Source organism: Oncorhynchus tshawytscha, linkage group LG07 (assembly GCF_018296145.1).
Source record: "Oncorhynchus tshawytscha isolate Ot180627B linkage group LG07, Otsh_v2.0, whole genome shotgun sequence".
NCBI classification, from domain to species: domain Eukaryota; kingdom Metazoa; phylum Chordata; class Actinopteri; order Salmoniformes; family Salmonidae; genus Oncorhynchus; species Oncorhynchus tshawytscha.
In genome coordinates, this window is record NC_056435.1 from 560,233 (window position 1) to 585,914 (window position 25,682).

General features: G+C 45.9%; 1 protein-coding gene across 2 annotated transcripts in view; it reads left to right on the forward strand.

Moving 5' to 3' along the window:
- Positions 1–25,682, forward strand: part of LOC112267659 (interleukin-1 receptor accessory protein-like 1) — an 810,683-nt gene that overhangs the window by 153,194 nt on the left and 631,807 nt on the right. For both annotated transcript variants that reach the window (XM_042323751.1, XM_042323754.1), the window contains exon 3: positions 15,285–15,564. In XM_042323751.1, the coding sequence (XP_042179685.1) occupies positions 15,285–15,564 (280 nt within the window). The remainder of the gene's footprint in view (positions 1–15,284; positions 15,565–25,682) is intronic.

The following is a 25,682-nucleotide window of genomic DNA, read 5'->3' on the forward strand; positions in this document are numbered from 1 at the left end:
GTCACCACCGTTCTACTGCCAGGATGGGCTTTCTGTCTTTACATAGGTCTATAGCTCTATGCTGCTGGCAAAGACTCCATGACAAGACCCTTCTGACTGTCAAGTGGCTCTTAAAGTAACCCCCCACTTCTATTACCTGAGCGACCTACCCCCCTCTGCGACTCCCGGTTCCCGAAGCGAAGGAGCGCACACCTCAGTGGAGCGAGACCTGGCCCGTATCCCATCAGCCCCCTCTCTATCCTCTCAGCCAGCAATTAACAGCCAGGATGCTCGGAGGAGAGAGAGAGAGAGAGAGAGAGAGAGAGAGAGAGACGCAGAGAAAAAGAGAAAAAGAGAGAGCGAGAGATAGAAGTGGGAGGGTGGAAGAAGGAGGCAGAGAGAGAGAGAGCAGCCGCCACTCTCAGGAGAGCATGCCCAATCACAGGAGGCGGGGGAATCTGTTATGAGACGTAAGCCAATAGGATTGCGAACGGCAATGTTTATTTTGATGGAAAAAATAACCATCTTTCTTTTTCGGGAGGCATTTGCATATAAATAAGAGGAAGGAGAGGGAGACAGAGAGAGAGACAGGCAGAGAATGAAGATGGAGTGTCATGAGTGTAAAGTGCAAGGGGGACATAGTGGGATAGCTAGATGCCTTATTTATTTGGCGGGACGGGATGTAAATGTCACTATGACTACCAAACGAACCCGGCAGCTGGTGTCATCTGGGTAAATAAACAAATCATGGTTCTATTTCAAATGTTAATAACAGGGCCCTTTAAAGGGTCCATCTCTTAATGTGATAGTCTATTAGTGTCTTGGTAGGCATATAAAAGCCCAAATGTCCATGGCTAATTGAGGCCGAGTTCAAGTGGATTTGAAAAATATATGGTTTGAAATAAATAGTATTATTTTAGGGGGGGGGGTCCAATACAGGTCTGCTTGATTTAGCTTACCTGCTGTGCCAGAAAGCAAGGGCAGACTGGCCCTCTGGCATCTTGGGAAAATGCCAGATGGGCTGGTCCATCTTTTGGCTAGTGGTCCTGTTAAACTTGTTTTTTTTTGGCTCCGAATGATCACTATCTGGCTAACAATGGTGGCCTAAAATAAAAATGTGCTCGTGTGGTGGCCTGCAGGAAACCTGCACCTATTATCTGAAAGACAGAGGATATCCTATGCCTCTAGTTGGCAAGACAGTTTTTCTTTAAGCCTTTTCTGGCAAGTCAGCCTTATTTCCAGTACTGTCACAGCAGCATAATCAGGTGATAACCCTGTGCCAATCACCGGACTGAAAAAGGCCACCGGGGTGCCACGTGGCCTCTGATTGGCTGAGAATGAAACCAGTTTACACGTCCCCCGCACGGCCCATGGGTATTCCTAGTGGCACCTGAAAGCGCCAGATGTGTGTAGTGCAGATGGCCACGGATGATTGGTTTGGTTCATGACTCTGGAACATGTTCATGATGGCACCCTATTCCCTATCTAGTGCACTCCCTTTAGCACTATTGCCATTTGGGACGCATTCATTGCTTTTGGAGGAGCTTCGATCAGCCAGGTCATCTCCTGCAGGCCTGGTAGAAAGGTTACCTTCTCCACACATCACACTCCTTTCCCTATTCATTGAGAGGCACTCTGCTTGCAGCAGCATTCTCACAAGGTGGATTAGTGGTCAGGATTAGTGAGGACCTCTCCTCCACCTAGCAAACTGACTGGGAAGTAGAGTCCCTCTTCCTGGGCCGTGGCCAACCATGATCACATCACTCCATGGGAAAAGGATTACGTGTGTGTGTGTGTGTGTGTGTGTGTGTGTGTGTGTGTGTGTGTGTGTGTGTGTGGGGGGGGAGTGTGTGTATGCATGTGTGTGCGCGTGTGCGTCTGTATGAAGTAGAGCAACACTGAGAGAACACATGATGTAAATGTAAGTATGCAGTAAGTGACTTATTCTAGTTAGAAAGGGATGAATATGTTATTGCCTGTGTCATTATTGTTTAGCATCTCACTCTCTAAATGTCACGCTTTTATCGTTGGGGAATGGCTGCATATGAATGAACAACCTCAGAGACTGGCTGTTGCTTCTGTTCCAATAGTGTAGGCTGTGTCTGTCTGGGCCTCCCTTCCCGTCTAGCTTTCCTGTGAACAGCTGTAAAATGTATCCACTACTATAGTGATTCAGAAATTGTAATAGAAGTTATTGTTGTGCTGTGCCCAGTGTATCGGTCTAAACATGGTGACCCTACAAGCTTCCACTGTAGACATACAATTACATTGACTTGAATGGGGATGCCCACTCTAGTTATCCTATTTCTATGGCTTCCACACACTGCAGCGGTAGAGGACATCCTTAAGTGAAGGTCCGACCCATGTTACAGACGATGACTGTACCTCCCACAGACCTGTTAGCTTGTTTTAACGAGCAGTAGAACACATGGGCAGCCTGTGGTGACCATAAAACATGTCTGGCTGTGAGGAAAATGACATAACATTAAGTGTTTATAGTGAGGCTGAGGCAAGAAGCCCATTTAAAGGGTCAACTGTGTCTACATGTCTACGTGTCTACTTGTCTACTTGTCTACATTTCTACGTGTCTACCTGTCTACGTGTCTACGTGTCTATGTGTCTACATGTCTACCTGTCTACCTGTCTACGTGTCTTTTATTTGTCTACATGTCTACCTGTCTACATGTCTACGTGTCTACGTGTCTACGTGTCTACGTGTCTTTTATTTGTCTACGTGTCTACATGTCTACGTGTCTACATGTCTACCTGTCTACGTGTCTACATGTCTACCTGTCTACGTGTCTACGTGTCTACGTGTCTACGTGTCTTTTATTTGTCTACGTGTCTACATGTCTACGTGTCTACATGTCTACGTGTCTTTTATTTGTCTACATTTCTACATGTCTACGTGTCTACATGTCTACGTGTCTACGTGTCTACGTGTCTACGTGTCTACATGTCTACATGTCTACCTGTCCTGTCTACGTGTCTACGTGTCTTTTATTTGTCTACGTGTCTACGTGTCTACGTGTCTTTTATTTGTCTACGTGTCTACCTGTCTACGTGTCTACGTGTCTACTTGTCTTTTATTTGTCTACGTGTCTACGTGTCTACATGTCTACGTGTCTACATGTCTTTTATTTGTCTTTTATTTGTCATGTCTATGTCTACGTGTCTACGTGTCTACGTGTCTACGTGTCTTTTATTTGTCTCTACGTGTCTACATGTCTACGTGTCTACATGTCTACCTGTCTACATGTCTACGTCTACGTGTCTCTACGTGTTTACGTGTCTACTTGTCTACGTGTTTACGTGTCTGTCTTGTCTACTTGTTTACGTGTCTACATGTCTACGTGTCTTTTACGTGTCTACATGTGTCTACGTGTCTACGTGTCTACGTGTCTTTTATTTGTCTACATGTCTACCTGTCTTTTATTCTTTTATTTGTCTACATGTCTACGTTTCTACATGTCTACGTGTCTACGTGTCTACGTGTCTACCTGTCTACGTGTCTACGTGTCTTTTATTTGTCTACGTGTCTACGTGTCTACATGTCTACGTGTCTACTTGTCTTTTATTTGTCTACGTGTCTACATGTCTACGTGTCTACGTGTCTACGTGTTTACGTGTCTACTTGTCTACGTGTCTACATGTCTACGTGTCTACATGTCTACGTGTCTACGTGTCTACGTGTTTACGTGTCTACTTGTCTACGTGTTTACGTGTCTACGTGTACTACGTGTTTACGTGTCTACGTGTCTACGTGTCTACGTGTCTACGTGTTTACGTGTCTACGTGTACGTGTCTACGTGTCTACGTGTTTACGTGTCTACTACGTGTCTGTGTCTACGTGTTTACGTGTCTACGTGTCTACGTGTCTACTTGTCTACATGTCTGTCTACGTGTCTTGTCTACGTGTCTACGTGTTACGTGTCTACGTGTCTACTTGTCTACGTGTTTACGTGTTTACGTGTCTACGTGTCTACGTGTCTACATGTCTACTTGTCTACGTGTTTACGTGTCTACTTGTCTACGTGTTTACGTGTCTACGTGTCTACGTGTCTACGTGTCTACTTGTCTACGTGTCTACTTGTCTACGTGTCTACGTGTCTACGTGTCTACGTGTCTACGTGTCTACGTGTCTACTTGTCTACGTGTCTACGTGTCTACTTGTCTACGTGTCTACGTGTCTACGTGTCTACTTGTCTACGTGTCTACGTGTCTACGTGTCTACTTGTCTACGTGTCTACGTGTCTACGTGTCTACGTGTCTACTTGTCTACTTGTCTACGTGTCTACGTGTGTACGTGTCTATAATATCCATGTTTACTGTTAGCACCATGTTTCACCTGGCCCTGCTACTTTGTATTTCACCTGGTACAATGACTCAGAGTATATTCTGCTTCCAGTACATTTTATTTGTTGTTGTACTATTTAACTAGGCAAGTCAGTTAAGAACAGATTCTTATTTATAATGATGGCCTACACCGGCCAAACACAGACGATGCTGGGCCAAATGTGGGCCGCCTTATGGGACTCCCAATCAAGGCCGATTGTGATACAGCCTGGATTCGAACCAGGGTGTATGTAGTGACGCCTCAAGCGCTGAGATGCAGTGCCTTATGGAACTGGGGAACTGACGTTTGCAGAGGAGAGGAGAGGAGAGGAGAGGAGAGGAGAGGAGAGGAGAGGAGCCAATTGGACGCATTGGATGATAAGGTGGCTGTGGTCATGTATGGCAGGTCTGGGAGTGTCGGTGCTGGGATGGAACAAAACCCTTCACACCTAGTAGCCCCTCAGGACCAGTTAGAGATACAGTTCTCCATCTACACTTTTAGCACTTTTAGACATTGAGAATCATTTAGTCAGCCAGTCAGCCAATCAGCCATTCAGCCAGCCATTCAGCCATCCAGTCATCAGTCAGTCATTCAGCCAATCAGCCAGCTAGTCAGTCAGTCAGTCAGGCATTCATTCAGCCAATCAGCCAGCCAGTCACTCAGTCAGTCATTCAGCCAATCAGCCATCCAGTCATCAGTCAGTCATTCATTCAGCCAGCCAGCCAGTCAGTCAGTCAGTCAGCCATTCAGCCAGCCAGTCAGTCAGTCAGTAAGTCAGCCATTCAGCCAGCCAGCCAGTCAGTCAGTCAGCCATTCAGCCATCCAGTCATCAGTCAGTCATTTAGCCAATCAGCCAGCTAGTCAGTCAGTCAGTCAGCCAATCAGCCATCCAGTCATCAGTCAGTCATTCATTCAGCCAGCCAGCCAGTCAGTCAGTCAGTCAGTCAGTCAGTCAGCCATTCAGCCAGCCAGTCAGTAAGTCAGCCATTCAGCCAGCCAGCCAGTCAGTCAGCCATTCAGCCATTCAGCCATCCAGTCATCAGTCAGTCATTCAGCCAATCAGCCAGCTAGTCAGTCAGTCAGTCAGTCAGCCAATCAGCCATCCAGTCATCAGTCAGTCATTCATTCATTCAGCCAGCCAGCCAGTCAGTCAGTCAGTCCGCCATTCAGCCAGCCAGTCAGTCAGTAAGTCAGCCATTCAGCCAGCCAGCCAGTCAGTCAGTCAGCCATTCAGCCAGCAAGCCAGCCAGCCAATCAGTCAGTGTAGTTTAGTAGTTAACGGGCCTGCTCCCTCACCGTTCGTGTTCCAGGCTCTGTAGAAGCTGTTGGAAGCAGGGACATGTTAATTGAGTTCAATCAAGCTGAGCAGTGTGTTTTTTTTCTGCCAACAGATTATCCATAATTTCTCTTCACTAACTGAAAAGAACAATAACCCTGCTCTCCTCCCACCATGTCTGAAACGGCTGATTCGAGGTAGTCGTGACAGAGAGAGAGAGAGAGAGAGACAGAGAGAAACAGAGACAGAGAGACAGAGAGAGAGACAGAGAGAGAGAGAGAGAGAGAGAGACAGAGACAGAGAGACAGAGAGAGAGAGAGAGAGAGAGACAGCGAGAGAGACAGAGAGAGAGACAGAGAGAAACAGAGACAGAGTGTCACGTTCTGACCTTAGTTCCTTTTTTATGTCTTTGTGTTAGGTTGGTCAGGGCTTGAGTTGGGGTGGGTAGTCTATGTTCTTTTTTCTAGGTTGTTATATTTCTATGTGTTTGGCCTAGTATGGTTCTCAATCAGAGGCAGGTGTCGTTCGTTGTCTCTGATTGAGAATCATACTTAGGTAGCCTGTTTTCCCCATTTTGATTGTGGGTGTTTAATTTCTGTTTAGTGTCTGTTCACCTGGCAGAACTGTTTTGTTTTCGCTTCGTTATTATTTTGTGTAGTGTTCAGTTCGTTCAACTAAAACATGACGAACATTTACCACGCTGCATTTTGGTCCTCCTCTCCTTCCACCAACGAGAAGCGTTACACAGAGCCTTCTCCTCACTCAGCTACTACTGTCTATGTTGAATATTTCCATGAAAATAGTTTGATTGAATGGATACACTTTGAAGAGGGAAAATGTATCTCCAATCTCTCTCCTCTCTGCTGTAAATACTCAATTAAACTGTTGACATTTTCAACATGGCGGTACTCAACTGAAAAATCTATTGGATGTTTTTACTATTACTCATTTTGTATTTTTTTGAACCGATTGAGAACTTTACTACCTTCTGTCCAAATTAATACAAACTACAAACTTTTCAGACGAAGCCAAACCGGATCATTTGGAGTTGATAACTTTCCTCTAAAATACAAAGCTGTTTTTATTTGACCTTTGCCACATAATGCTTTATACAGTGCATGTAAATGTGCCGTGTTATTTTGATGAATCAAGAAGTTGACAACCAACGTGCTTCTCCTTTTTCACCCAAACACCTTTCAGACGAGGAAACAGTAGGACTAGAGACAGCTTCCATTCTGCACCTGAGAATCCATTCACACTGCAAGAGCCTAGTTGACAGAGGACATCATTCTTGGGGACTTTTATCTACGTGAAGGGAGAGACGAGCGAAGACACTCCGAGCTGTAAAAATGAGTGAATGTAGCCATAATGGTCTGTGTTTAATCTGGGCTGATGGGAGAAAGAGGCAGTGATGGAGAAAAGGCATTAGTGTACACATAGCCATTAGTGTACACATAGCCAGGACACATAGCTATTAGTGTACACATAGCCAGGACACATAGCCAGGACACATAGCCATTATGTCCAGTGTTCCAGTGTTCTAGTGTGTACACATAGCCAGGACACATAGCCATTAGTGTACACATAGCCATTAGTGTACACATAGCCAGGACACATAGCCATTAGTGTACACATAGCCATTAGTGTACACATAGCCAGGACACACATAGCCATTAGTGGACACATAGCCATTAGTGTACACATAGCCAGGACACATAGCCATTAGTGTACACATAGCCAGGACACATAGCCATTAGTGTACACATAGCCAGGACACATAGCCTATTAGTGGTACACATAGCCAGGACACATAGCCAGGACACATAGCCATTAGTGTACACATAGCCAGGACACATAGCCATTAGTGTACACATAGCCAGGACACATAGCCATTAGTGTACACATAGCCAGGACACATAGCCATTAGTGTACACATAGCCAGGACACATAGCCATTAGTGTACACATAGCCAGGACACATAGCCATTAGTGTACACATAGCCAGGACACATAGCCATTAGTGTACACATAGCCAGGACACAGAGCCATTAGTGTACACATAGCCAGGAATTAAAACGGAGTATAGCTCAGTCCTATGTGACCATTCATAAATTCTCACATTCCATAATGACTGTTTATTCATAATTTAAAACTCTAATTGGAAGAAAAGATCCAAATGCAATATGAGTTGTGTGTGACTGACTCTGTGAGTGCATTAAAGACTGGTAGAGATTGTTCTCTAAAGGAGACTTCTCGCAATTAGCTTTTAATTATGCGAAACCGTCTTTGTGAATTCTTGTTTTAGTTACAGATTGCCACAGTGCTCAAACGACGCTTAATTAGTCAGTCGTTGATTAGCAAGGTTAGTTCCTGGGTTCCCATGGCAACAGGGGGAGGAAAGTAACACTTTTGTAAGTCATGCTGTGAAAGGCCCCCCAATACCCAGACCGACCTGTAGACTGCAGCCTTCCTGTTAATGTCTGCTACTGTTACATCACTATCATCTAGCTACCTGCTCTTCTAAACCAACCTGAAGTGGCTTGGGGTTGGGTCTCTACTTGAAGAGCATCTCTACAGACTAACACATAGAGATGTAGATTTCAGTTGAACTCCACTGTGAAATCTATGTTCGTTTCAAAAGCCATATTGATGCTTATCCAGTGTCTGCTTTCATGACATGTGAGTTATTTTTAATCTCTCTCTCGCTCACTTTCACTCTCACTCTCTCACTGTCTCTCTCTGGAATGGATGAATTATAGGACAACCCCCACTCCCCCCCCGTTAATTAGCTGCGGAGTTGTTTCTTGTAAATAAAACATTAATGAAGACACAATTAGCCAAGCCTGTTGAGTGCTCAGCAGCTGTGCTAGCCAGCTGTTTTAATGGGGGGAAGATATAGACAGTTGAAACGAGAGCGAGGGAATGATGGAGGAATAGATTGCACAAGCTGAGATCAGTGGCATTTAAGATGAGGGAGGAATGGATTGCACAAGATGGAAGGATAACTGAGATGAGATCAGTGGTATTTAAGGCGAGGGATAACTGAGATGAGATCAGTGGTATTTAAGGCGAGGGATAACTGAGATGAGATCAGTGGTATTTAAGACGAGGGATAACTGAGATCAGTGGTATTTAAGACGAGGGATAACTGAGATGGGATCAGTGGTATTTAAGATGAGGGATAACTGAAATGATATCAGTGGTATTTAAGACGAGGGATAATTGAGATGGGATCAGTGGTATTTAAGACGAGGGATAACTGAGATGAGATCAGTGGTATTTACAGTTTTTTTTGATTGCTTAAGCACGATTTTCAAAACAGGGCCCGTGTTTTCAAAACACTCCACACAATTAGCACAACCACACACCCAATTAGCAAAACACTACAGATCCTTTGCAAAATTAAACACTTGTAAAAACTATACACTTCTTTTTAAAAACCACACTTTGTTACCATATGAAACACAGACGTTTCACATTACTATACTCTGTTTGCACGAGTTACACTCTGCTGTGATAAACCTAAAACACTTTTAGCACTTCTACTTCCCTATGATTAGAGTAGGCTACTATCAACAAAGTACAAATATAATGTCAATTCACCAAACACTACACAAGACCAATGTTGCAGACTGAAGAAACTCATTTATTTCTCAACACGCCCAAAATGTTGACATGGAGATTCATAATACTGTAACCAAACGTCACTTTACGTATTGTAAGATCAAAATAAAAAAATAAAAATAACTAGACATTGTCTCTTCGCCTAGCTGGATCTGGCCAGAGAATTTCATCAACATCGCAGGTAATGTTGTCATTAGCAAGACACCTTGGAAAGAAACGTCTTGAATGACGAATCCATCCTTGCATTGCTGCTACCTCCACCTGGTCACAGGCCTCCTCCATGGCTTGGATGAGGGGTACCTCAGCCTGGAGACGGAGATCATATACCTTCCACCGCCATGCCGAGAAAAACTCTTCTATAGGGTTGAGGAATGGAGAGTATGGTGGAAGATATAGGACGGTGAAATGTGGATGTTGCTGAAACCAGATCTGAACCAGAGCAGAGAGGTGGAAAGACACATTGTCCCAGACAACAATGTATTGCATATGATCCATTTGATTTGCTGCTGTTATGTTGTGCAATTGGTCCAAGAATGTAAGTATGAGTGCTGTGTTGTAAGGGCCCGTATGGGCATGGTGGTGGAGAACCCCATTCTGTGTAATGGCTGCACAGCGTGTTATATTACCCCCACGTTGCCCTGGGACATTGACTATAGCCCTGTGGCCAATGATGTTTCTTCCCCTCCTTCGTGTTCTCGTCAGGTTGAACCCAGCCTCATCTACGTAAATGAACTGATGCTGGATCTCCTCTCCATCCATTCGTAAAACTCTCTGAAAAACAGTGTCAGGCAAAATTGTGTAGTTCAGTGTAGATCTAGTATACATATTACAGTACAGTAAAGATTATGAGACAGTATGCAAGATCACACTGCTAAAGTGAATACATACCTCTGCATAATCATGCCGCAATCGTTTCCCTGTGTATCATGCATTTCAGAAAAATGAATGTAACAAAACTCAATATTTGCACTAGATAATATGTTCTCTTTCCATAAAATAATAACCCCCTAAATCTGACTCCTGAGTATACAACTCTGAATAAGTAATACTAAATAAATGACATTTCTTTACAAGAAGCATCTTCATTCCACGTTTCACCCTTTCGGAATTGCGCTCGAAAGGCACTCGATAAATTTGCTTCATTTGAATATGTTTTCTTTAGGATGCGTGCCAGTGTTGCTGTTGAGACCTGATGGATATCGTTGAAAAGGGCGTGGTTATTGACAATGTTAGCTTGGAGCTGCTTGAGTGTTATAGCATTGTTGGTTAAAACCATGTTTACTATCTCCCTCTCTTGCTGTTCTGTGAACATAGGAGGCCTTCCCCCTTGTTGTTCCTGACCCTCAATCCTATGTAGAAAAAAAAGTATACAATAGTACAGTAATTTCACAGGAAAAGGTAACAGAAGTGCTGATAGTGCATAGAATACAGTACTGTAAGCAGTTACTGAAACCGTGCAGATGTTTTTGATATGATGATATTTTTACAATACCTATTTTCCAGTCTAAATGTTCTCATCACACTTGCCACTGTATATCGGCTTAGATTTGGCTCTACTCGCAGTCCAGCCTCCCTCAGCGTCAGGCCGTGGTTGACAACGTGGTCAACCAGTGTTGCGCGGATCTCATTTGTGAGATTCGGTCCTCTTTGAGCACCTTCGTCTTCCTCTTCCTCTTCCTCGTCCTCCTCATCCTTCTCGTCCTCCTCGTTCTCCTCGTCCTCCCCGTTCTCCCCGTTCTCCTCGTCCTCCTCCTCCTATTTCTCTGACTCTTTCCATTGTGCTTGAAGGCCGATGAACTCACCTGCTGCTTTTTATAGTGCTAATACACCTGATTGGTGTGTCTACAATTAAGCAAACGAGTGTTTGCACATCTGATGACTGTGTTGAACCAATTGGTTGGACGGTGTGGTAATCTGACAGTCAGTGCTTTGGTATTGCAAGGATGTGACTTCATGATAGATTTTTGTGTGTAATGTATGTTAAGTGTGTTTAGTGTTTTGCAAATCACTGTGTGTAGAGTTTTGCAACAAGTGTAAGGTTGACAATGTGCTTATAGTTGTGCAAATATGGCCTGATGTTTTGCTTCTTGAGTGTAAGGTTTTGCTAATAGTGTACTACTTTTAATTTTAGTGTGTAAGCAATCCAAAAAAACTGTAAGACGAGGGATAACTGAGATGAGATCAGTGGTATTTAAGACGAGGGATAACTGAGATGAGATCAGAAGTGTTTAAGATGAGGGAGGATTATCATTTTTTCATGAGCATGGCCTTATTTCTATTACAGCATATTGGACGACTGTCATTCATATTCCATTCTCCTAGCTCAATGTAACATCGATTGGTTTAAGCTACATTTAACTGTTTAGACATTATCCAGAGTGACTTACAGGAGCAATTTGGGTTAAGTGCCTTGCTCAAGGGCACATCGATAGATTTTTCACCTAGTCGGCTCGGGATAGGATCCAGCGACCTTTCAGTTACTGGCCCAACACTCTTAACCACTAGGCTACTACATGATGCTCTAATGTTCACTGTACCCATCATGAGGTTGCTACAACCTAGCCTATGAATGAAAGTTTACCACGTACAGTAGGTGCACAGGTTGAGATCATTTTTAGTAATCAAGGTGACAGACAGTGACACATTCAATACCGAGTTGCACACTCTTGCCTGCATCTAGCTGATATAGGGTGTAATCATTAGTCCAGTTGCAAACAAGAGTTTCTATTGGACAAATGCAAGTATGTTTATCCCCGTTTCGTTCCGTTTGCTTCCATTTAGAAACATTTAACAACAGAAGAGACGCAATGAGTACACCCCTGATCACACGCGAACACAGTTCAATTTCATAGCAGATACATACAAACAGTTCGTTGCGTTTATCATTTATTCTCGCAACTATCTACGCACTCTCCTCCTCTCCCCTTTTCCCTTCACTTGTGGACTTCAGTGCACACCACATCAGCTGTCTGTGACCAGGCGAAACAACTTTTCCAAGCCAAACCTTCATATCATAACCTCTAACCGCTACACACAGCCTATATCGTTGTCACGTCATAGTCAACATAAACTCAGCAAAAAAAAGAAATGTCCCTTTTTCAGGAACCTGTCTTTCAAAGATAATTTGTAAAGATCGCAAATAACTTCACAGATCCTCTTTGTAAAGGGTTTAAACACTATTTCCCATGCTTGTTCAATGAACCATGAACAATTAATGAACATGCACCTGTGGAACAGTCATTAAGGCACTAACAGCTTACAGACGGTAGGCAATTAAGGTCACAGTTATGAAAACTTAGGATACTAAAGAGGCCTTTCTACTGACTAAAAAACACCAAACGAAAGATGCCCAGGGTCCCTGCTCATCTGCGTGAATGTGCCTTAAGCATGCTGCAAGGAGGCATGAGGACTGCAGATGTGGCCATTGCAATAAATTGCAATGTCTGTACTGTGAGGCGCTACAGGGAGACAGGACAGACAGCTGATCGTCCTCTCAGTGGCAGACCACGTGTAACAACACCTGCACAGGATCGGTATATCTAAACATCACACCTGCAATACTGCTCGTTCTGTGCGTGATTTCATGCAAGACAGAAATGTCAGTGTTTTGCCATGGCCAGCGAAGAGCCCGGATCTCATTCCCATTGAGCATGTCTGGGACCTGTTGGAACGGAGGGTGAGGGCTTGGCCATTCCCCCCAGAAAAGTCTGTGAACTTGCAGGTGCCTTGGTGGAGTGGGGTAATATCTCACAGCAATAACTGGCAAATCTGGTGCAGTACATGAGGAGGAGATGCACTGCAGTACTTAATGTAGCTGGTGGCCACACCAGATACTGACTGTTACTTTTCGCCCTGATTTTGACCCCCCCCCATTGTTCAGGGACACATCAATTTCTGTTGATCACATATCTTTGGAACTAGTTCAGTTTATGTCTCAGTTGTTGAGTCTTGTTATGTTCATACAAATATTTACACATGTTAAGTTTGCTAAAAAATAAATGCAGTTGACAGTGAGAGGACGTTTCTTTTTTTGCTGAGTTTAGCTACTAGAACTAACATGTTAGTAAACTCGATACAGTCATGCAGTACAGTGTACAGTCAGCAACAAGCAGTTTAGCAGTTACACCGGTGGGCCCCGTCAGCAATAAATTAATAAAACTAAAAGCTTACATTGACTTGTAAGACTTCCAGTGTTGGATAGACATAGTCAGCTCGCCAACATAGCATCCCTCTCTGTTTGAGCCAGGTGTTTGAGTAGGCTAAACTATCTAGCTGCATTCGATGCTAGCTAAGTAATTGAAAGTGAAACAAGTATTTACTATGAAATGTAGCTTGCGCTCACTCGCTCTCTCTCTCTCTCTCGCTTGTTCTTAATTTTGGAAGGAATTAATTTATTAAAAACGGTTAAACTATTGTCTTTTTCTTTCTTTGAGTGAACTACTCACCACACTTTAAATGCGCTGCAGTGCTAGCTAGTTGTAGCTTATACTTTCAGTACTAGATTCATTCTCTGATCATTTGATTGGGTGGACATCATGTCAGTTTATGCTGCGAGAGTTCTGATCGGTTGCAGGATGTCCTCCGGAAGTTGTCATAATTACTGTGTAAGTCTATGGAAGGGGGTGAGAACCACAAGCCTCCTAGGTTTTGTGTTGAAGTCAATGTACCCAGAGGAGGACAGAAGCTAGCATCCACAGCCCGGAAGCCTGCATGAAAACTCTGATTTCTACAGCCTTTTCACTGTGTGTGTGCATGCATGTGTGTGTGTGTGTGTGTGTTTGTGTGTGTATGGCTGGGGGCCCCTGGAACTCTTGTTCCATCCCCTTAGTAGGCAAGGCAACTGTCTGAGTGACAGACAGACACCCCACCGATCCAAAATAAATATGCAAACCAACCGAATCAATTCAGGTATTTTCCAATTGATGAGGTACCTAATGGGGATATGATATGATATGATTGGCTGGTGGTCGGCGGCTACTATATGAGATATCATAATGGTGATAAACCTTCAGTGACCCCCAGCCTCTACCTGTAGCTGGCCAATATCAGGAAGGGATTTTTCATTTATTCCCTGAACATTGACATTTGTGCTATTGAAAGAGGACACTGAAGGCACTTCAGTGTGTACGCTGAGATATTCTCTTGTTTTCTATTGCAGTTTAATGTGAATGAGTGTCCTGAGTTGTCCATTAGGATGGAAGTGGATGGCTCTACCAACTGGGCCTGTATGTAATCATTATGTTAGATTGATGTTAAAGAGTCTATAATACAGACTAATACATCTGGATGTAGTATGTGTGCATGTCTGGAGAGAGGATGAATTATGCTTTGGGAAGTCTAATATTGTTATACAATAAGGGTAATATGGCTGAAAATGCTTCATACCGTTTAAATACAGAGGTGCTACTTTTTAGTAGTGAGTTTCTCAGAGGACAGTGCCTCCACGGTCTGGTGGTAATGCCATCCATGTTTTTGGACTTTACACCCCTGTCTGTCAACCGCCGTGTGCTCCTGGCTCCTCGTCCTCGTTCCGGGTGTGCGTGGTCGTGTGTTTACTCCTCACTCTGCCCTCCCATTGGCTCTCGCTGCCCCGGCTCTGACTAGGTCACAGCTGGTGCTAGTGCTCTGGCACGGCTGGGTGAGCAGACAGCTGTAGGCCCCGGCAACCACAGCTACTACTCTATCCTCTTCTTTTATGTGTTCCATTCTGTCTACGTCTTTTCTACTGTTCCTGTGTGGTGGAAATATCTTAGAGAGGGGTGATAGGTTGGAAGTGTTGCCACTTTGAGATGAAAATGCTACTGTAAACAATTGTTACAATTATTACTTCCTGATTCATGATGGTCAAATCATTACTGGCAATGCACATAGAGACTTAACTAAGGCCAGTCATTTATTTGACTCTGATCCCACTTCCCAGCACCAAATACCATTTAAATGATCAGCATATTTCAGCTTGTTTTCCTGGTGTAAGGAAACAAATGTGCTTATATCGTGTCATTATAACACTTTTATGATGCTCTTATGACAGTACTATTAATCTACCTTTCCCTCTCTCCTTTCTCCTCAGTGGACGACTGCACGGATTGGTCAGTGGACTACTTGAAATACAAAGTGCTTTTGGGGGAACCGGTGCGGATTAAATGTGCTTTATTCTATGGATACATCAGAGCGAACTACACCCACTCCCAGAGTGTGGGACTAAGCCTTATGTGGTATAAAAGTACAGGACACGGAGACTTTGAGGAGCCTATCTCTTTCGACGGCATCAGAATGAACAAGGAGGAGGACGCTATCTGGTTTAGACCCACCGAGCTCCAAGACGTTGGACACTATTCCTGTGTATTGAGGTCAGTTGTTCTGTTATGTTCCTGTGTATTGAGGTCAGTTGTTCTGTTATGTTCCTGTGTATTGAGGTCAGTTGTTCTGTTATGTTCCTGTGTATTGAGGTCAGTTGGTCTGTTATGTTCCTGTGTATTGAGGTCAGTTGTTCTGTTATGTTCCTGTGTATTGAGGTCAGTTGTTCTGTTATGTTCCTGTGTATTGAGGTCAGTTGGTCTGTTATGTTCCTGTGTATTGAGGTCAGTTGGTCTGTTATGTTCCTGTGTATTGAGGTCAGGTGTTCTGTTATATCTAGTCAACCTAGAGCAATTTAGTGCTATTAAATATAACTGCTATCTTATCTGATAGTTGTTGAAGTGCATTGTGGAAATTGGTTATCTTCCTTCCAAAATGGCTGGTTTTCTGTACCTATCCTATTCCTGGTTGTTTACATAGCAGTTGTAGGTAAAAGAGTGGGGGAGAGGAGTTTCTGCAACCTATGCACATAAATCAAGCTGCTTTAAAGTCCTCCCCTGCAGATTACTAATGAATTCTCTAATCCCCAGCCAGAAGAGAGTTGGACCTGGGTCCACACTGTTAGAGGCCCTCCCTCACTTAACATGCTTAAGTTGTTTGTTTGTTTTCTCCGGGGAACAATAAGGTATTAAGTGTCATTGGCAGACCCATAACTCTTAGGCTTCTCAACTCCTGTTCTTTAACGCAGCTATGGAGTCTGGAGCGAGGGAGGAAAGATATGAAGATGGACAGTTATTCACAGCTGAGAGGTGGTGGTGGAGGAAACAAGAGAGGGGTAGAGAGACAGAAAAGGAGAGATAATGTACCTCCTCCCCTTGTCGAATAAAAACACCCGTCGAAGGACAACATTATCACTTATGAGTTCCATAATGTTGTAAAGTTTCTGGCTTCCTAGGTCATATTGATAGAAGAGAGGGTTTCATTCCTGTAAAGATTGTTTGTACCCAGGTGAGTGGGAAGGTCAGAGCAGGTGTCTTGACTTAGAAGACCATAACAACCTGCATTTTAAGCTCAGAAACACTGCTTGGCTCAACTGGGAGAGGAACCATTGTCTATCCAACATATTGTTTCAGAGCCACTCCTTTCTCCAAACACTGTAAAACCTGATGAATGGTTTCCCCACAACTTTGGAAAGATTGTGGAAGCTCATGAAAATCAAGTTGTTTCTGTGTTTTGATTGAGCTGTCCCTTTAATAAAGGCTTTGAGGTCTATAAAAAAACTCCCAATGCTGTGTTTGCCCTGGTTCTGCCTGCCACACACACACACCCACATACACCACTAGCACAGTCAGTGTGACCTCTCTTCTTCTTAACCTCAATTCAGCTGAGAGAATTTGCCCTGCCGTTATGCAGCGGTAACACTTGCATTGCTCTGGCTAACCGCCCCTTTGCAGTGCAGCCAGGGAGCATGGCTCAGAGAGTTAACACAGGCAGGCCGTTAGCCAGGGAGCATGGCTCAGAGAGTTAACACAGGCAGGCCGTTAGCCAGGGAGCATGGCTCAGAGAGTTAACACAGGCAGGCCGTTAGCCAGGGAGCATGGCTCAGAGAGTTAACACAGGCAGGCAGTTAGCCAGGGAGCATGGCTCAGAGAGTTAACACAGGCAGGCAGTTAGCCAGGGAGCATGGCTCAGAGAGTTAACACAGGCAGGCCGTTAGCCAGGGAGCATGGCTCAGAGAGTTAACACAGGCAGGCCGTTAGCCAGCGAAGCATGGCTCAGAGAGTTAACACAGGCAGGCCGTTAGCCAGGGAGCATGGCTCAGAGAGTTAACACAGGCAGGCAGTTAGCCAGGGAGCATGGCTCAGAGAGTTAACACAGGCAGGCAGTTAGCCAGGGAGCATGGCTCAGAGAGTTAACACAGGCAGGCCGTTAGCCAGGGAGCATGGCTCAGAGAGTTAACACAGGCAGGCCGTTAGCCAGCGAAGCATGGCTCAGAGAGTTAACACAGGCAGGCAGTTAGCCAGGGAGCATGGCTCAGAGAGTTAACACAGGCAGGCCGTTAGCCAGCGAAGCATGGCTCAGAGAGTTAACACAGGCAGGCCGTTAGCCAGGAGCATGGCTCAGAGAGTTAACACAGGCAGGCAGTTAGCCAGGAGCATGGCTCAGAGAGTTAACACAGGCAGGCAGTTAGCCAGGGAGCATGGCTCAGAGAGTTAACACAGGCAGGCAGTTAGCCAGGAGCATGGCTCAGAGAGTTAACACAGGCAGGCAGTTAGCCAGGGAGCATGGTTCAGGCAGGCAGTGAACACAGGCAGGCAGGCAGTCAGCCAGCGAGCATGGTTCAGAGAGTTAACACAGGCAGGCAGTCAGCCAGCGAGCATGGCTCAGAGAGTGAACACAGGCAGGCAGTCAGCCAGGAGCATGGCTCAGAGAGTTAACACAGGCAGGCAGTCAGCCAGGAGCATGGCTCAGAGAGTGAACACAGGCAGGCAGTCAGCCAGCGAGCATGGTTCAGAGAGTTAACACAGGCAGGCAGTCAGCCAGCGAGCATGGCTCAGAGAGTTAACACAGGCAGGCAGTCAGCCAGCGAGCATGGCTCAGAGAGTTAACACAGGCAGGCAGGCAGTTAGAGAGCAGTTCCAATCCCCCTTCTACCATGATTCTCTATTCTATTCAGTGCTGCGCTAGGTTGTGTAGCCGATGCCTGAGGAGGAACACGGTCACTCACCGTGGGGTTATTGTGTAATCAGGCCGAAATAGTCAAGCCAGGAGATTTGATTTGGATGAGTGTGTTGCTTTGTAGCTAGTCACAACTGTTTACACCAATTAGGTGCAACACTTACTCTGCTATAATCATAAGAAATAATCCCATTGTTATGTTCTTTGCCCCTGCCTGCCGTCAACCTTTACCAATCTCCAGGTCTGTAGGAATCGTCCGAAGAGGAAAGAGGTTCTTCTCTAGGGTTTTGACAAGATGCTTCTGGATGCAGTCCCACTGTTTTTAATTCCATCAATGCGCTTTAATTGAATTGTTCAAATGAAGAATGTATGTTATTGATTGGCTGGAGAGTGCACATACCTTATCGTCGCTGTCTGATTAAAACCTCTTGTTCTGGAAATATTTTCCTGTTAACTAAAATACATTTTCTTGGTCCTAGAGTCATGACTGTCCTTACTCCACTCCCTGACTGTTTTACCACAACTGCTATGTAAACAACCAGGCCTAGGATAGGTACTGAAACCCAGCCATGTTGGGAGACAGATAGCCGATTCTCACACCGCACTTAAAAAAACGATCAAATATCACTTTTATTTAATAGCACTAAATTGCGTTTCACAGCTCTACAGATATAGGACCTTAATTTGATCCAGAGGACATTGAGGGGTGTTACTGGTTTAAAAAAAAGTATAATATGAACATTTGCATAAAATGGAGTTACAAGGTTTTCAACCGACAGCGACATTATGTTTCCCAGGTAGAAATCCTTGGCTCTCAAACATGGCATGTGTGTTTCTGTGAGACGTATCTTCACATTGCCCTCCCTGTGATGAGGCAGATTTAGTTCCCTTCCATATGTGGGACATACAGAAACATGTTATCTCCCATAATTCATCTGGAGGATTCATTTAGTCCAAATCTGTTACCAAGTACGCTACATGCCAACATACTGCCACGCTCCATGCTTTTCTGATCAACAGACTGACTTCTGAAACATATTATTAACACTAGACATTAACATCGGAATATCTCTGACATTTTTGTATCTGTCGGAAGTTTGCTATTTTAGTCATACAATGAACAGTAAACAGAAAAAGAAGGTTTGCAATTGTGAACAAGCCTTTTCTTTTTCTCTGTAGCTCTCCCTAAAGAGAACATTTCACTGGATTGCTTTCCAAGTCAATAAACGTTACACTTCCTTGTCACGTTGCATTGCTGCTGTCTGGCTGTGCAGCCTGTGGTAGTGAAAAGAGAAAACGTGTTACAGTATTGTGTATTAATAATTATATAGTAATAACTTATTAACCTCTTCGGTTAAGGACGCCTTTTCTTGAATGGCTCATTAGTTCGCTTCATTGTAGGTTGTTTTTAGTGGAGAGCAAAGTGTCTGCCAGTTAGAGCTGGGAAAACCTACTGTACCTTAAAGAGAGAGAAATCCCATGTCTGTAGGGGCCGATACAATGCTCTACTCAACTTCCTCTGTTTCAGGTTCAATACTTCAATGGAAATGTTCTTAAATGTATAGAACTGCTGTATATAGAATCAACCTGTGATTTGGCTTAGACTTAAAATCACCCTTTGATTCTGAGAGATGTTCCTTTCAATGTTTATCTATTCAACATATCACTGTCCCCAAATGACACCAATCCCAGACACATTATACACACTTTTAAACCCCTCAACATTTCTCATCAAGTTACCCCCTGCTGTACAATATTGTGGCAGATATTGTTGCTGTGTTGACACACGTAGTAAAATATGGAAATGTAATGAACAATAGTGTACACTGTCATTATGGAGATATGACTTATAATTCCTCCCCTCTTTTGGGGCCCAATCATCACAACACTGCAGCAGAATCCCAGGATGCGCTCCTTTGGACTCAGCTTTGCATTTTCCTATGTAGCAAGGCGCTCGCATATGTTAACATATTGAATTTGGATTAGGCAGTGGGCACAGTGAGGGAGACAAAAGAGGAACGTTGTGGCTGTAGAGAGAAAGAGATTAGGATCAGGGTCTTTGAGCAGAGCATGGATGGACGGAGTCATTGCTGTATCTTATAAACCACGCCAGCAGAATGAGTCTTACTTCCAAAAGTCACTATTACACTTTAATCTGTGTTGCTACATCCTTTCATTTCTCTCTTACCCTCTAGGTGGTTTTCTTCACCAACATTTTTATTTTCATCTTTTCATTTCAGGGCAAACGCTGTTACTTTGATTATTAGAAACGCTGTATGTATTATTATGTCAAGCGGATGAAGCCTGTCAGTCATGTATGTACAGTAGACATCTAGCCTTTTCACCAGATGTCAGTGGAGAGTGTATGATAGAACACTAATAATGAGGCAGATATATGCATGTTGTCCTTCAGAACACACATGTAGCGACCCAATGACCCCAAAACCTTTCAACCCTTATTTCCCACCCCCTCAGTGTCCCCACAACCTTTCAACCCTTATCTCTCTCCCCCCTCAGTGTCCCCACAAACTCTGCTCTGCTGTGCTCAGAGCCTACCGCTGACAGGGACGTAATGTCTTCAATCTGTGTGTGAAATCAGCTCTAATTCAGCCATATGATAGGGAAAAAAGACCATGCAGCCAGGCAGACAGCACACGTTAACCAGGGTGGACCAGGAGACACATTAACCAGGGGGGACCAGGAGAAACGTTAACCAGGGAGGACCAGGAGACACGTTAACCAGGGAGCACCAGGAGACACGTTAACCAGGGAGGACCAGGAGACACGTTAACCAGGGAGGACCAGGAGACACGTTAACCAGGGGGACCAGGAGACACGTTAACCAGGGAGGACCAGGAGACACGTTAACCAGGGAGGACCAGGAGACACGTTAACCAGGGAGGACCAGGAGACACGTTAACCAGGGAGCACCAGGAGACACGTTAACCAGGGAGCACCAGGAGACACGTTAACCAGGGAGGACCAGGAGACACGTTAACCAGGGAGGATCAGGAGACATGTTTCGGGATTACTCCAATGGCATTGAGTAGTACGTCACATCTATCATTGGCTTCATCAATAAGTGCAATCTATGCCCTCATCCAAACAGTGACCATATGTACATACCCCAACCAGAAGCCATGAATTACAGGCAGCATACGCACTGAGATAAAGGCTAGAGCTGCCACTTTCAAGGAGTGGGACTCTAACCCGGAAGCTTAAAAGAAATCCCGCTATGCCCTCCTACGAACCATCAAACAGGCAAAGCGTCAATACAGGACTAAGATTGAATCGTACTACACCTGCTCTGACGCTTGTCGGATGTGGTAAACCAATACAGACTACAAATGGAAGCACAGCCGATAGCTGCCCAGTGACATGAGCCTACCGGATGAGCTAAACTACTTCTATGCTCGCTTCGAGGCAAATAACACTGAAACATGCATGAGAGCACCAGCTATACCGATGCTGTGTGATCACGCTTTCCGAAGCCAATGTGAGTAAGACCTTTATACAGGTCAACATTCACAAGGCCGCAGGGCCAGATGGATTACCAGGACATGTACTGCGAGCATACGCTGACCAACTAGCAAGTGTCTTTGTCACGCCCTGGTCTTAGTATTTTGTGTTTTTCTTATTTAATTGGTCAGGCCAGGGTGTGACATGGGTTTATTTTGTGTTGTGTTTATGTATAGGGGTATTGGGATTGTGGCTGAGTAGGGGTGTCTAGCATAGTCTATGGCTGCCTGAGGCGGTTCTCAATCAGAGTCATGTGATTCTCGTTGTCTCTGATTGGGAACCATATTTAGGTAGCCTGGGTTTCACTGTGTGTTTCGTGGGTGATTGTTCCTGTCTCAGTGTTTTGTATTTCACCAGATAGGCTGTATAGGTTTTCACGTTCCGTTTCTTGTTTTTGTATTTTGTTGTGTCTATTCATTCATTAAACATGTATCGAACTAACCCCGCTGCATTTTGGTCCGACTCTCCTTCAACGGAAGAAAGCCGTTACAGAATCACCCACCACAACTGGACCAAGCAGCGTGGTGACAGGCAGCGACAGCAGAAGCAACAAAGAGAGGAATGGACATGGGAGGATGAATTGTTCGGAGAAGGACCCTGGGATCAGCCTGGAGAATATCGCCGCCCCAAAGAAGAACTGGAGGCGGCGAGAGCTGAGAGGCGCTGGTATGAGGAGAAGCAACAGCGGCAGCAGGAGCAACAATATCGGGACTACACTACTTGGGAGGAAATAGACAGGTGGGCTGTCGACCCAGAGAAAGTGCCGGAGCCCGCCTGGGATTCGCTGGAGCAGTGCGAAGCAGGTTATCGGAGAATGGAGTTGGCGAAGCAAGCATGGCGGCGCGGACGGAAGACCGAGAGTCAGCCCCAAAAATGTATTGGGGGGGCTCAGGGAGAGAGTGGCAGAGTCAGGAGTCAGACCTGAGCCAACTCTCCCTGTTTATAGTGAGGAGCCAAGGAGGAGACCAGAACCAGAGCCGGTGTTAGAGGTGAGCGAAGCAGAGACTGTGAAGGAGTTAATGGGGAAATTGGAGGAGAGAGTAATGAGGGAGTTGCTAGTTTGGTGCTTTAGGTACGATATTCGTCCGACGGAGCGAGTCGGGGATTTGATGGCACCTGGGTCAGCGCTCCATACTCGTCCTGAGGTGCGTGTTAGTCGGCTGGTGAAAATTGTGCCAGCCTCACGCACTAGGCCTCCTGTGTACCTACCTAGCCTTGCACGTCCTGTGCCAGCCCTGCTCTCAGGCTCTCTAGTACACCTTCACGGTCCGGTCCATCCTGTACCACCTTCACACACCAGTCCTCCGGTGGCAGCTCCCCGCACCAGGCTTCCTGTGCGTGCCCTCGGTCCAGTACCACCAGTTCCAGCACCACGCACTAGGCCTTCAGTGCGCCTCGCCTGTTCAGCGCAGCCAGAGCCGTTCTCCTCTCCAGTGCTGTCGGAGTCTCCCACCTGTTTAGCGCTGCCGGAGCCTCCCGCCTGTTTAGCGCAGCCAGAGCCTTCCTCCTCTACAGCGCTGCTGGAGTCTCCCGCCTGTTTAGCGCAGCCAGAGCCTTCCTCCTCTCCTGCGCTGCCGGAGTCTCCCGCATGTTCAGCGCTGCCAGAGCCTTCCTCCTCTACAGCGCTGCTGGAGTCTCCTGCCTGTTCAGCGCAGCCAGAGCTGCCAGTCTACATGGAGCAGCCTGAGCTGCCAGCCTGCATGGAGCAGCCTGAGCTGTCGGTCTGCATGGAGCAGCCAGAGCTGCCAGTCTGCATGGAGCAACCAGAGCTGCCAGTCTGCATGGAGCAGCCAGAGCTGCCAGTCTGCATGGAGCAGCCAGAGCTGCCAGTCTGCATGGAGCAGCCAGAGCTGCCAGTCTGCATGGAGCAGCCAGATCCGCCAGTCAGCCAGGATCCACCAGTCAGCCAGGATCTTCCAGATCCGCCAGTCAGCCAGGATCCGCCAGTCAGCCATGATCTTCCAGATCCGCCAGTCAGCCAGGATCCGCCAGTCAGCCAGGATCTGCCAGAACCACCAGCTAGCCAGGATCCGCCAGTCAGCCAGGATCTGCCAGAACCACCAGCTAGCCAGGATCTGCCAGAGCCTACTACCTGCCTGAGTTTCCTCTCAGTACTGGGCTTCCTCTCGGTACTGGGCTTCCTCTCGGTACTAGGCATCCTCTCAGTGCTAAGCTTACTGAGCCCCCAAGCTTCCCTCTGTGCTGAGCTTCCCCCAGTGCTGAGTCCCCCAATGAGCTGAGCTTCCCCTCAGTCCCGAGCTACCCCTCAGTCCCGAGCTAGCCCCTCAGTCCCGAGCTACCCCTCAGTCCCGAGCTTCCCCTCAGTCCCGAGCTTCCCCTCAGTCCCGAGCTTCCACCTCAGTCCCGAGCTGCCCCTCAGTCCAGTGGGGTCTTTGGTGAGGGTTATTAGGCCTAGGTCGGCGGCGAGGGTCGCCAATCAAAGGACGCGTTACAGGGGGACTAAGACTTGGTTGGAGTGGGGTCCACGTCCCGAGCCGGAGCCACCACCGTGGACAGACGCCCACCCGGACCCTCCCCTATGGGTTTTAGTGTGCGGCCGGGAGTCCGCAACTTGGGGGTCCTGGGGGGTTCTGTCACGCCCTGGTCTTAGTATTTTGTGTTTTTCTTATTTAATTGGTCAGGCCAGGGTGTGACATGGGTTTATTTTGTGTTGTGTTTATGTATAGGGGTATTGGGTTTGTGGCTGAGTAGGGGTGTCTCGCATAGTCTATGGCTGCCTGAGGCGGTTCTCAATCAGAGTCATGTGATTCTCGTTGTCTCTGATTGGGAACCATATTTAGGTAGCCTGGGTTTCACTGTGTGTTTTGTGGGTGATTGTTCCTGTCTCAGTGTTTTGTATTTCACCAGATAGGCTGTATAGGTTTTCACGTTCCGTTTCTTGTTTTTGTATTTTGTTGTGTCTATTCATTCATTAAACATGTATCGAACTAACCACGCTGCATTTTGGTCCGACTCTCCTTCAACGGAAGAAAGCCGTTACAGTCTTCACTGACATTTTCAACCTCTCCCTGTCCGAGTCTCTAATACCAACATGTTTTAAGCAGACCTCCATAATGGCTGTGCCCATGAACACTAAGGTAACCTGCCTAAATGACTACTGACCTGTAGCACTCAAGTCTGTAGCCGTGAAGTGCTTTGAAAAGCTGGTCATGGCTCACATCAAAACCATCATCCCAGAAACCCTAGACCCACTCCAATTTGCATAACACCCCAACAGATCCACAGATGATGCAGTCTCTATTGCACTCCACACTGCCCTTTTCCACCTGGACAAAAGGAACACCTATGTGAGAAAGCTATTCATTGACTACAGCTCATCATTCAACACCATTGTGCCCTCAAAGCTCATCACTAAGCTAAGGACCCTGGGACTAACACCTCCCTCTGCAACTGGATCCTGGACTTCCTGACGGGCCGCCCCCAGTTGGTAAGGGTAGGTAACAACACTACCGCCACGCTGATCCTTAACATGGGGGCCCCTCATGGGTGCGTGCTCATTCCCCTTCTGTACTCCCCCTTCTGTACTCCCTGTTCACTCATGACTGCACGGCCAAGCATGACTCCGACACCATCATTAAATTTGTCGATGACACAACAGTATGATGACACAACCTGATCACCGACAACAACGAGACATCCTATAGGGAGGTGGTCAGAGACCTGGTCGTGTGTTGCCAGCACAACAACCTCTCCCTCAACGTGATCAAGACTAAGGAGATGATTGTGAACTACAGGAAAAAGAGGATCGAGCACATCCCCCATTCTCATTGAGAGGGCTGCAGTGGAGCAGGTTGAGAGCCTCAAGTTCCTTGGTGTCCACATCACCAACAAACTAACATGGTCCGAGCACACCATGACAGTCGTGAAGCAGGCACGACAAAGCCTATTCCCCCTCAGGAGAATGAAAATATTTGGCATGGTCCTCAGATCCTCAAAGGTTCTACAGCTGCAC